The sequence below is a fragment of the Oryzias latipes genome, chromosome 3, assembly GCF_002234675.1.
Source record: "Oryzias latipes chromosome 3, ASM223467v1".
Lineage (NCBI taxonomy): Eukaryota > Metazoa > Chordata > Actinopteri > Beloniformes > Adrianichthyidae > Oryzias > Oryzias latipes.
The window spans coordinates 32,950,234-32,963,471 of NC_019861.2; the positions used below are offsets into that span (position 1 = coordinate 32,950,234).

General features: G+C 41.2%; 1 protein-coding gene across 3 annotated transcripts in view; it reads right to left on the reverse strand.

The window, feature by feature from the left end:
• Positions 1-394: 394 nt before the first annotated feature.
• cep89 (centrosomal protein 89) overlaps positions 395-13,238 on the reverse strand; it is a 61,971-nt gene continuing 49,127 nt past the window's right edge. For all 3 annotated transcript variants that reach the window (XM_020700748.2, XM_020700744.2, XM_011494064.3), the window contains one exon: positions 395-921. In XM_020700748.2, the coding sequence (XP_020556407.1) occupies positions 708-921 (214 nt within the window). In that variant the 3' untranslated portion in view covers positions 395-707. The remainder of the gene's footprint in view (positions 922-13,238) is intronic.

The window sequence follows — 13,238 nt, forward strand, 5'->3', positions numbered from 1 at the left end:
TTTTGTTTAAACTCGTTTCCTGCGTTTATTGTTACACAAGAACGTGCCCCACGATCTGTAAAATCTCGCACTGATCTGCACATCATTATCCTAAAAATAAACATTTTAAAACTTTTTAAATACAGAAAAAAACGTCTTTATTCTTTTTAGTTTAGACAAAGGTATTTACTCACGTGCGTCTTTTCCTTTTCAGAAAAGGGAAGTGAAGTGATGCAGGTTTGCATAAAAACAAACTTTAAGTCATGATGTTTCAGGATTTCACAAGTGAACCAACGTTTGAGGAGCATGCTTGGTTGCAGTCAGAAGCTTCTGGTTGCAACAGAAATTCAACATAGAAGCACTGAAGGAACAAAAACGAGTCTCGTGGCAACAAATAATTCAGCTTTTTAACACGTCTGTGTGTAAACCACAAAGCAAAAATATATAATTTATTTTTCAAAATCAACATTGCAATATTGTTAAATTATTTGGCAAAACTAAAGTGCATCAAAAGTCAATGCTTAATTGGGTGCATACCACAAGTGTCCAGTAGATGGCACTATTTCCTCATCAGGACAATTGTCTGATTAAATATTACATTTCCTCATAGTTCTAACTACATGTGGATCAAATTTATACAAACGCAAAGTTAATGATTTTACCAAAGTTTTAATTTAAGAACCAAGTTCTTCCTCACAGAACGGAAACATTTTGAGGCGGAGCGTCTGTCAGCAGTAATAGTCCAGACCGTGCTTGGGTGGATGCTGGGAGGATGGAGGCGCCTCGTCCGGAGCAGGGGATGTGCAGCCAGGAGAGGCGCCGTCCCCACTCGTCCAGCCCTGAAGATCCCTGGTGGTTTCTGACTCCACCAGGGTCTCCCTCATCACCCGGTTCTCCCTTGTTGCCGCCTGCCACAGCATCTCCAGCTCCTCCTCCACCTCCCTGGAGGAAAAAAAAAAGAAGAGGGTGGAGAGGAAAAGATGACTGATTATTAATCACTTTTGAGAGTCTCGCTCAGTCGTCTGGCTGCTATTTTAGGAGAGGTGTGTGGCCTTCAGGTGGAGTCTTTCCCCTTTAAGAAAGCCGGAAGGTTTCTGCTGATCCTGATGGAGAGGAAGGAGGGCGTCGCCTTGAAGGTTACAAGACGAGAACAACCCTGATACGTTTGGAGAAAAGAACGGCGAGAATTCAATATCAAAGATTTATTCATCCATGAGGTGTTGTTTTTCGTAGAAAGTTTTTAAAAAGCGTCTGATGAGCCAGGCGGCTTCCCTCCATCATTGAGCGCGGACTTTGGCAGGAACGTCTCTGCATTATCACTCAAATTAAATGAAAAAGACCTATAGCATTTGTAGTGGGAAGTAATTATGCTGAAAATATTAAATCAATTCACTTTCAGTAAAAAAAAAAAAACTAGAGGGTTACATTACATTTAAATAACAATAACAACTTGGGCAATATTTAAAAACGTTTAATAAAATTAAGTTAACACAGTCTATTTAAACAAAGACATTTGTGCCAACAAGCTTTCCGTTCATCTGACCCATGATGGAATAAACTTTAGCAAGAATTTTACACGGTACGGCATGGTGGTGCAGTGGTTAGTGCTCTTGCCTCACACAGCAAGAAGGCCCCGGTTCAAGTCCCGGCTGGGGGACATGAAAAACTACATCAACGGGGGTCCTTTCTGTGTGGAGTTTGCATGTTCTCCCCGTGCATGCGTGGGTTTTCTCTGGGGTCTCCGGCTTCCTCCCACCATCCAAAAACATGCTACATAGGTTGATTGGCAACTAAATTGTCCCTAGGTGTGAGTGTGAGAGTGAACGGGTGTGTGTTTGTGGACATTCTACCCTGCAACAGACCCTGCCTTCGCCCACAAGTGGCCGGGATAGGCTCCAGCAGCCCCGTGACCCCGAAAGGGAAAAACGGTTAAGAAGATGAATGAATTTTACAATTACATTGTTTAGTATTGTTAACTTTAGGGGATTTTAGTAAAGGTGTTCCATGGTGTTCAACATGATTCAAAAACTGCATGGTGGTGCAGTGGTTGGCGCTCTTGCCTCACAGCAATAAGGTTCAAGTCCCGGCTGGGGGACCTGACACAGAACATCAATGGAGGACCTTTCTGTGTGGAGTTAGCATGTTCTCCCCGTGTATGCGTGGCTTCCTCCCACTGTCCAAAAACATGCTTCATAGGTTTATTGGCTACTGTCCCTATAGGTGTGAGATTGTGGCCCTGTGATAGATAAAAAAAAATCAACACAATATTGTTTTTAAATTTAACGCAGTAATGAGTAAATTCAACATAATGATTAATAAATTAAATGCAAGAATGTTGAGTACATTTTACATACTAGCACTATGTAAACTTACCATAACTGTGTACTGTAGTACTTTTTCAGGATAGTTTGTTCAGTTTTAGTCATCCCCTCTTTCTCCAATGTAAACAAAACAGTTTCGTGGGACCGGTTGACGAAACTTTTTGATTTAAATCTAACGTTTCATTTCTTTGAGTGTTCAGATGAGGGAGGAGCCGCTGCAGGGCGGCTTGTCAGCAGCATCCAAAACAAAACCAGGAGAGAAACTTCAGTGATACCTTTATAAGTCACGGTTACTCCCACTGAGGTAACTATTCTGGAGGTTCACATTTTAAAAAAACAAACAGAACCTTCCTTCCTCTGACACAGTTTTCACGCAACTATCGCTTAAAAACCCAGCAGACTGACCACAAACAGGAAGGATTTAAAACAACTCAGAACTCTGATGGTTCTTTTAAATGAAATGAGGAAGTATTTGGATTCCTGCAAATAATCATCAAATACCTGAAATGTTTGATCAAAATTCCACAAGTAAATGATTAAAACAGCCTTGAAAATCTAAATTTCTCCCTGGATGCACCTTTTCTCCAAGTACCACAGAATAAACAGACAGGGTGGAGATATTTTAAAGTTTCTTCAAACACAGAAGACAGTTTCCCCATAAATTGCTGTTTAAATATCTTCCTTCATGCTGCTGCTTGTTGGATTAGCCAACAAAAGTCTAAAACTCATCTGAATTTCCCTAAAGTTGATCCTAATCTTAATTTAATCTGTTGAAATTTAAAATCCTGACAAAAAAAAATGAAAATTCAGCATTTTTAAAAATGCATCACCGTAAATCTGAAGTGAGTTTCACATGTTTTGCTCTTTCTTGATTAAATAACATTTAAAGTTAGGAAAAACAATCTCAGCTGATTGTGTTGCTTGTTCTAGAGATCTTATAGATCATAAACACCACTTTTTTTTAAATCCAAATTTTCTGTAATTGGATTAAAAAAATCCCGCAAATAAATCTTAGTAATATTTCTTTAAAGGAGTAGGATTACTAGGGATGAGAAACAGCTAACAGTGTGAGAAAAGATGATGCATCAAAACGTCCTTATCAAACTGGCGATGCGTTTAAGTGCAATGCATCATAAAGTCAGCAGATTGTGCTGAACTGTCTGTTGGTCTGATCTCTTATTCCCCGTTTCCTGCAGGTTCATCTGAACCTTTTCAGCAGCAAAAGTTGATTTTAGACTGTGTGGAAGAGGATTATGGCCATGGAGAAATAAAAAAATTCTGACTTTAATCTCAGAATTCTCAGAATTTTCTATGCTTTTTTTTTTCCTTTCTCCTTGGCCCTAATCCTCTTTCTTAATACTGAAAATCTCCAAAATGTCACTTTTCTTTCCGCTGAATTGGATGCGATGAACTCTGCAGAAACACAATCACTAATGTTCTCATTCCTAACCAAATGTGTCTTTTTTGTGTGTGACTGAAGCCACACTTTGTCCCTCGTCCTCCTGGAGGAACAACCTGAACCGTAACCCGTGGCAACCGCTCTCGCTGCTGCATCCTGAAGCAGGATGCGACCATTAACAACTGCTGCTGTGAAAGATGAAATATTCAATAGACGAGGGCACACGTGTGTTTCTGTGGGGGATGAACACAAAGCCACACAGACACACCCACGTGTGGAACGATCGAACGGAGGCATCGACTCTGCCGTGGTTCCGCTCTTCCCGCAGGACTTTCCAGAAAATGCAGACGTCACGTGAGACTCGTCTCTTCTTTTAAATGCTGACATTATTAATTATTGATCAATTATTGCCTTCTAACTGCACCGACACTTAATTATGTCTTCATTAGTTCTAACCTCTTGCAGCCTCTAACGTTTCACCTGTGACAAATTTACAAAAGAAAATCGGAAAATTGAGCATAGACTTAAGGTTTGTTGGTAAAAATGCTAAAACAGAAAAATATATTAAATCAAAAGGACGTTTTAGTCATAAAAAACAGATAATTACTCAATATGAGCTTCATTTAAACGTTTAGTTATCATTTTAACCTTCCTTTAAGGTCTAAAACCAGCAAAGGAAGTTTCCTAACAGCGTCTGTCAGAAGTTACAGTACAGAAAAATTTCCAAAAGATCTGTAAACATCCTGGTCCTTTTGGGTCTCAGTCATGAATTTCAATAAGACTGATGATCCTATTCTCTTTCAGAGACCTGAAAATGTCACTGAGGTTAAAGAAAGCGCAATAGGCAGTAACAAAGCTCAATACATTATGGGATGCAACAGGGCTCTGCAAAATAAATGATGTCCCGAAACACTATGACAAAATGAAACTTCATAACAGACAAAAATCTGGATTCACAAGCACAATTTTTTGGCTTCTATTAAATAAAAAGCATAAGAATAAAGGATTAAGCATTAAATTCTTTGAAAAAAGCTGAGGCGAGAAGCCTCACCAATGAATCCCCACAGAGAGGAATATTGCTGATAATGGGACTTTGTTCAATTCATCATTTTGTGAATTTATTATTGTGTCTTTGGATGTCATCCATCATGCTGACATTTTGTGAATCATAGCAATTATGTCTTTTTATTCCATTCTGTGGGAGCGTGATTGTCTGTGGAGTCTTTCACAGATTTGTTTTTCTCTGCTAATGAAGGTGACGTGCTGGAACGTGAACCTGGTGGGTGGATGGGGTCTCGCTTTCAGCCATTTTTCCCTTTTGGATTTGTGTCCCTGTTGTTGTTCCTCTCGATTTTTGTGTTTACTTGAAAACCAACTCCAACGGAAATGATGTTTTCTGTGTTCTTAGTGGCTCTTGTACCATTTTCCTCATGATAGATGACTTATGAAGAAAACTGAATTTGTATTTCTGAGTGTTTGTTTAATTAAATTCCGGCAGATAAAAAATGCAGTTTGAAGTTGTAACGTTCAAATTACAATCGGTTGGCCACAAGCTCCATTCTGATGCAAATATAGATCCAAATATAGATCCATGCACGTCTTTGTTTTCCTCGTCTGAGCTGGAATCTGCCTCCAAACTGTACAGCTGGACTGCTCCAATGTTGCTCGCCATTTCTGTGTCCCCGCTAACGTTAGGTTGGGGGTGTGAAGGCTTTTGAGCTTGCGTGATAGAGCGTAGACAAAGGAATGATGCGAAATGAGCGCAGGCCTACTCCTTGCCAACAGTCCGGCCTACAATCAGAGGTGTACTTTTAGTGAACTGCTGCCGCTCTGCAGAAAATGTCCAAGAAAACGGCACCGATCTTTCGATTTTGGCTAAAACTGCATGATCGTAACTAAAAGACCACTGGGAACACTTTGAAAACAGATCAAAAGACTGGAGAGGAACTTTAAGCATGATGATTAAATCTCTTTCCACTCCTCTTCAGCATTTTAGGGGCCTTTCTTTAGAGTGGTCTGGGTGAATACTCGATTCTGATGGGCTGCAGGGTGTCTATTAAAAACTGATAATGCACACCTTAAAAACAGCTTCCAGTCAAATAGCCTGAATATTCTTTATTACTGTGCTGGCCTAAATGCCACTTTGTAAGTGAAACAAGAGAAATTGGGAACAAAAGGTGGACCTTCGTTATTTCACAGTTAGGTGTGTGTCAGCTGTCCGCATTTGACCCTAGCCTGGGGGGGGAGAATTTCACCCGTCCCCTGGGGGAGCGGCAGGCTGCAGAGACAGCTCAGGGAACCATTTGGTGGTTTAACCTTCCAATTTAATGCTGAGTGTCAAGCAGGGAGGCGTTGGATTTGGATTAAAAGGACTCAACTGTGGATTAGAACTCACCACCTTTCCACGTCTCAGGACAGACACTCTACCACAAGGCCACTGAGCTGGTCAAACAACAAAGACAGAAGCCAGGCAGCTTCCTCCATCTCTGTTCACCGCTTTTTTTTCTCTAAAGTTTCTTTGCGTCTCTGCAGAGTCGTGTGATTTATGGCAGGTTTGTTTAACTGCATGGCTTCCACAGACACTTCTCTCTGGGAAAAAGCAGATCCAGAAACACAACCTCACTGAAAAGCAGGCATAAACCCACTTAAATGTGTTCATTTGCTTTCTTAGCTTTAACATTTATTATTTATGAGCTCCATTAAAATAAAGGGCCGTCAGCGATTTATGCTCGTGTGAAAACGGCAGAATGCCATTCTAGAATGGTTTGAGAACGCAGTAACAAAGAAAAGTTGTGTTATGAGAACGGATCACAGGAATCAGCAGACTGGCTAAAATACAGCTGCTTTGACATGATCCCAAACTCTTTTTTTTGGGGTAATGGGGGAAGTATTTAGAGAGCTCCTGAAAGTCTCAGGCTGTGCTGCTTCCCTGGAGGCTGGGCAGAACTCAGCTGGCAGGCGGCGATCAGAACCGATCAGCATCTTTGCTGCAGCGGCGTGACTGGAATTCAAAGCAGCAGATCAGAGGGGAAACCGAATGACTCGGAGAGAATTTTTCTGCAGTTTGAAGGCGCCGAGTTCGTCTTCAGATGAGTGGATTGCTTTTGAGGCTCCACCTGTGAACAAGCTAAACTGTTCTCACCAAACCATTTCCCATTTTCGCCCACAGATAATGTGGAAAAGTCGAGCCGGCTGTCAGAACAGAACAGACATGCCGGGTGTTAAAAAGCTTGTTAAAAACCAAAAACTGTCTCGGATGTCCTAACCTATGCTTGCTTCTTGAATGACAGAATAATGAGAAGGTGGAACAGTGAGAACACTGATAAAGAACGGAAGGAGATGTTGGAAAAGCAACAGGCCAGCTCTGAAATTCTGCATCAATCTCTGCTGGAGTTACAGCAATAAAACAACTTCCTCTGAAAAAAAAAAAAACATTTCTGAAGGCAGGAGAATGTCTGCAGAGATGTTTTCACTTCTTTCTGTTTCATGTTAAGTTATATTTTCATTTAATATAAATGTTGATTTGATTTGAAATAAATCTTGAATCTTGAATATCAGAACACTTGGGGCGTTTTCCAACTGGACACATTTGGTTCGCTTAAAGTGAACCGCAGTTTGTTTCCTCCAATTATCCGGAACAAATTTTCACCCCATACACCCAAGTGGACCAGGAACCACTCTGCGACACATCTTTCCAGGAGGTATCGGTTCTTTTCCAATCGGACTGAGCTTCGGTTCGCTCTGAGATTCCTTCTGAACCAAAATGGCCACCGTAGCCGATGTAAACAGAGTAGGAAAGTAGCAACAGATGAGCCGCGGACAAATGTAAATGTTTGTGTTATCAAAGAGGGTCCAACTGTTTATCTGTTAGAACTTTTATTTTAACATCTTAAAACGCTTCTTAAATGATTTTCTGTTTCTTGTTGTGCGGCACGCGCCAGACGCTGCTGTGACATCATTTTAAAAGCTACCATATGGTTCATTACCACGTCTCTTAAAAGCAATGCCATAACACCAGAACATTGAAACACAGCAACTGGTTGAAATGTGATCAGATGAATGCTGACTCATTAAAACAATTTTTAATGTGACACACATTGCTTCTCACCTTTTTCCAGACAATCTATATATATGTCATAGGTTGTGTTCCAATTCCAACCCGAACCCCTACATAGTGCACTATATAGTGCGTTTGCCATTTTGTAGTGCTGTCTGAATCTACAATTCCAAAATCAAGTGCCCTAGAAATTTACCAGAAGTTTTTGTGAAAAACCGGTGTGCATTGATGCTCACTAGATAGGCGACTATAGACCACAATGCATTGGGTTGGAACCATTTTTACCCAAAAAATGTATTTAAATGTTTTTTTTTAATAAACCATCAATGCTCTTATCTTCAGAAGACAGTGTTCGTGATCGTAAATGATTGTTGCAAAGCGTTCAGGTCAATTAGATTTTAGATAGTAGTAAGCGTTGTGCTTTAAAATTTAGGGCACTAAGTAGTGGATATAGCATAAACACTTATCAGTATACCTTCTTAGCTGTCTTCTTGCCAGTAACCGGCCTGTAGCATGACTCCACCAGACCAGAAGGACGTTTGGAAAAAATATATATAAAGTTTGAATGCATTAAACGTGCAGGACTTCCATAATTTCTGCCTCTAGTTGCTTTGCCCCGCCCTCATAATTCCTAACCAATGAGTGAAGAGATTTTCAGCCAGGTAGTTTTGTTTACAAGCTTTAGTCCGGAACAGGAAAGTCTGCTTGAATGCAGTCTGAATACAGACCAAACGCAAGGTTCAGGACTGGGCCCGGACCAAACGCTTTTTCCAGTCTGAAGACAACTTTAAATACCTCCTTTAACATTTGAATAAAAAATGCTTCATTTAAGGAAATTTTTTTATCTTTTAGGTAAAAAGAAGTAATTTGCCACTGCTTAGCAGAGAAAACATCTGGATTATCCCCATGATTGATATTTTATCATGAGGATAAAAACATTTAGATGCAGTCGTTTCAGGGGAGAGAAGCTGGTCTTTTTCCTCACTGGTAGCCCTTTCCTGCTCTGGATGCTGTCTTTCATTACTGCATTGAAGTTTATGAAGCTAGATCTACCTCACCTTCAGCTACGCTGGGTTGTGACATCACTCTACTCGCCACTCATCAATCAGGCCTTTACTCTGAACCAATGGCTAAACAGCACGCCTTTTCTTCTCAGCCAATCACAATCATAGTTTTCCTTTTAAAAGGACCTATATCATAATTTTCTTAATCCTTTTAGAGTACACTATATCTTTATCCACCGTGAAGCATGGAGGAGGAGGTGTGATGGTGTGGGAGTGCTTTGCTGGTGACGCTGTTGGGGATTTATTCCAAATTGAAAGCATACTGAACCAGCATGGCTACCACAGCATCTTGCAGCAGCATGCTATTCCATCCGGTTTGCGTTTAGTTGGACCATCATTTATTTTTCAACAGGACAATGACCCCAAACACACCTCCAGGTTGTGTAAGGGCTATTTGACCAAGAAGGAGAGTGATGGGGGGCTGGCCTCCACAGTCACCGGACCTGAACCCAATGGAGATGGTTTGGGGTGAGCTGGACCGCAGAGTGAAGGCAAGTTTTTCAGCAATTCATGCTATTGAACTTCAACAATTCCTTCCTGGGCTTGAGTGACAATCATTTACAAGCAATAGGGCAAAATACAGTCTGCGACTGGTTAACCCTTACAGACTATGGACCCGCTTTAGCGTCTATGGCGACTGGTTAACCCTTACAGACCATGGACCTGCTTTAGCGTCTATGGCGAGTGGTTAACCTTTACAGACCATGGACCTGCTTTAGCGTCTATGGCGAGTGGTTAGCCCTTACAGACCATGGACCTGCTTTAGCGCCTATGGCGACTGGTTAGCCCTTACAGACCATGGACCTGCTTTAGCGTCTATGGCGAGTGGTTAACCTTTACAGACCATGGACCTGCTTTAGCGTCTATGGCGAGTGGTTAGCCCTTACAGACCATGGACCTGCTTTAGCGCCTATGGCGACTGGTTAGCCCTTACAGACTATGGACCTGCTTTAGCATCTATGGCGACTGGTCAGCCCTTACAGACCATGGACCTGCTTTAGCGCCTATGGCGACTGGTTAGCCCTTACAGACTATGGACCTGCTTTAGCGTCTATGGCAACTGGTCAGCCCTTACAGACCATGGACCTGCTTTAGCGTCTATGGCAACTGGTCAGCCCTTACAGACCATGGACCTGTTTTAGCGTCTATGGGGACTGGCTAGCCCTTACAGACTATGGACCTGCTTTGGCATCTATGGTGACTGTTTAACCCTTACAGACCATGGACTTGTTTTAACGTCTGTGGCGACTGGTTAGCCCTTACACACTATGGACCTGCCTAAGCGTCTATGGCGACTGGTTAGCCCTTACAGGTTAACCCTTAACTGGTTAACCCTGTGCAACAACATATGAACGTTGCATATCAGTGCAAAGCTGATATGAAAAGCCACTTTTCTTCCCGTCAGAATCATAAGATTTATGTCAACTGTGTTGCATATCAGCTTAAAAATGTTTTTCTTTGTTTTGAATCAGTAAGAAATAAGTTAATTACTTTAACAGTTGAAGAGTTGGATGTAAAATTTGAAATGAAATCAAAGCAGAAATAATTCAAAAACAAGCCAAAGGAAAACATTGTCAGAAAGTGTTCAAAAGATTGCTTGAAAGGGAGTAGGAGGAAGAGAACATATATATGCTTTTCTGAACATTTAATAATTTAAATCGCTGGCAGTTTTTCAGCAATTCATGCTATTGAACTTCAACAATTCCTTCCTGGGCTTGAGTGACAATCATTTACAAGCAATATTGCAAAATACAGAATCACGGATATTTAGAAGCTGTTAATTTGAAAGCAGTGTTTTATCTGCAATGCTAGAAGGTCCAGTTATTGAAAAACACACCAGGAGACTTTTGTGATTGATGCCTGCCTGTCCTAAACTGGAACAACAGGGTTCTGATGACGTGACTCACTGCATACCAATGGCGGCTGCTCGTGCACGTCACTGTGCACAGCAGCAAATAGGCAAAGGCCAATCCAGTAATGTATATCAATATGATGTTACTGCTGTTTTGCTTTAGGTCATCGGAAAAGAAAAGGCATAATAGATTCTTTTCTACATTTATGGATCGATTAGTGATATGGTAAGATGGATTAATTGATTAAGATCGATTATTGGATTTTATCAACTCAGCTATAGTTTTAGTAGAGGCTAATCTTATGAGTGTTGGAAAAAAACCCATAAAAGATTGCCGCTTGGTGCAGAACTGACCCTGAACAGTCAAAAACTTTGTTTTCTGTGATGTTTGACAGGCTAACAGTCTATTTGAAGCATCAGACAGGGAAAAGTAACCAGAGATTACTCAAAAAAATTCCATTCTGTATGTAAGGACGTTCTCGGATGGTTACATTTTTACAGGCTCATTTTCAAAGAGTTTTCCGTCACCTTAACAAAGTTCTTTTATGTGTAATTTAAAAGTCTGGCAGACACAAACCAATTAAATGGCTCATACCGCAATAGAATAAATTAAAATGATCAAATTAAATCTAGCCAGAAGCATGAAGGACCTCGGTGGGATCAGGTAAAGCCAGAAGGGCGGTGATTTTTGCGGCAATATGTGTGACTCGTCACTTAGCTGCCCTCCGGTCAGAGCAGGACAGGATCTTCCAACAATTTGATTAGCTGGCTTTCATTTGATAGCAGCAGGCAGCAGGCCCAGACATTGAGCTAAAAACAGACTGGCAGGGGAAGGTTTTTTTGGTGGTTCAAGGAGCCAGACTCCTTGTTCCCCAGCTCAAAATAGAAAGTTTGAAACTAAAAATATGGTAACTTTAGCATTAGAACTGATGAAAATGAACTCAGGTTTGAGCAGAATTAAAGCATTAATAGAATACTAATAGAATAGGGAAAGGAAATGAAAAGTATTACAGTTGTATTTTGGAAAAATGCATTTTACCATCGGATGAGCTTGTTTATGTGAAAAACTGTGTTGGTAGTTTCATGCTTAAGCTTATTGTTCTGCTGTGATAGATTTTTTTATAATATATATTCTTGAGAAACGGATCATTCCTGATAGTTTAATGTCTCTCCATTAAAAGAGTGTGGCTCTGCCAGAGGAAAGGCTCCGCCCTTCGTTCCTGAACAACAAAACCCAGGCGGGACCATTTGCTGCACTCAGAAAAACTCAAGAAGCAATTTTTTATTGAATACCTTTATAAAAAAGAATGATTTTACACCAAAAATAAGCCTAGTTTATAGTTTCTAGATTCTAAGTATGTAGAATCTAGAAACTTTTGAGTTATTATTTTGATTTTAATTAAAGACCATTTATTTATGAATATTTTTTATATATTTATGTTAATTTTTATGGACCTGCCTAAGCATCTATGGCAACTGGTTAGCCCTTACAGACTATGGACCTGTTTTAGCGTCTATGGCGACTGGTTAGCCCTTACAGACTATGGACCTGCTTTAGCGTCTATGGCGACTGGTTAGCCCTTACAGACTATGGACCTGCCTAAGCGTCTATGGTGACTGGTTAACCCTTACAGACCATGGACCTGCTCTAGCGTCTATGGTGACTGGTTAACCCTTACAGACTATGGACCTGCTTTAGCGTCTATGGTGACTGGTTAACCCTTACAGACTATGGACCTGCTTTAGCGTCTATGGCGACTGGTTAGCCCTTACAGACTATGGACCTGCCTAAGCATCATTGGTGACTGGTTAACCCTTACAGACCATGGACCTGTCTATGGCGACTGGTTAGCCCTTACAGACTATGGACCTGCCTCAGCGTCTATGGCGACTGGTTAGCCCTTACAGACTATGGACCTGCCTCAGCGTCTATGGCGACTGGTTAACCCTTACAGACCATGGACCTGCCTCAGCGTCTATGGCAACTGGTTAGCCCTTACAGACCATGGACCTGCCTCAGCGTCTATGGCGACTGGTTAACCCTTACAGACCATGGACCTGTTTTAGCGTCTATGGCGACTGGTTAGCCCTTACAGGTTAACCCTTAACTGGTTAACCCTGTGCAACAACATATGAACGTTGCATATCAGTGCAAAGCTGATATGAAAAGCTGATATGAAGAGCCTATCCCGGCCACTGATGGGGGAAGGCAAGGGACACCCTGGACAGGTCGCCAGTCTGTCGCAGGGCCACACATAACATACACCCATGCACACTCACATTCACACCTATGGACAATTTAGATTAACCAATTAACCTATTAAGCATGTTTTTTGGGCGGTGGTCCCCGGAGTCCCCGGAGAAAACCCACGCATGCACGGGGAGAACATGCAAACTCCACACAGAAAGGTCCCCTATTGTTGTTCTGTCCAAAAAAAAAAAAAAAACTGCCTGCACAATTTCAAAATAAAATAGTGTGCAACTATATTTTTTTATTACAAAGACAAAAGCAGGTTCAGAACTTCCTGTTATTTTTCCTTAAAAAAACTGCATTAAACTGCATTTA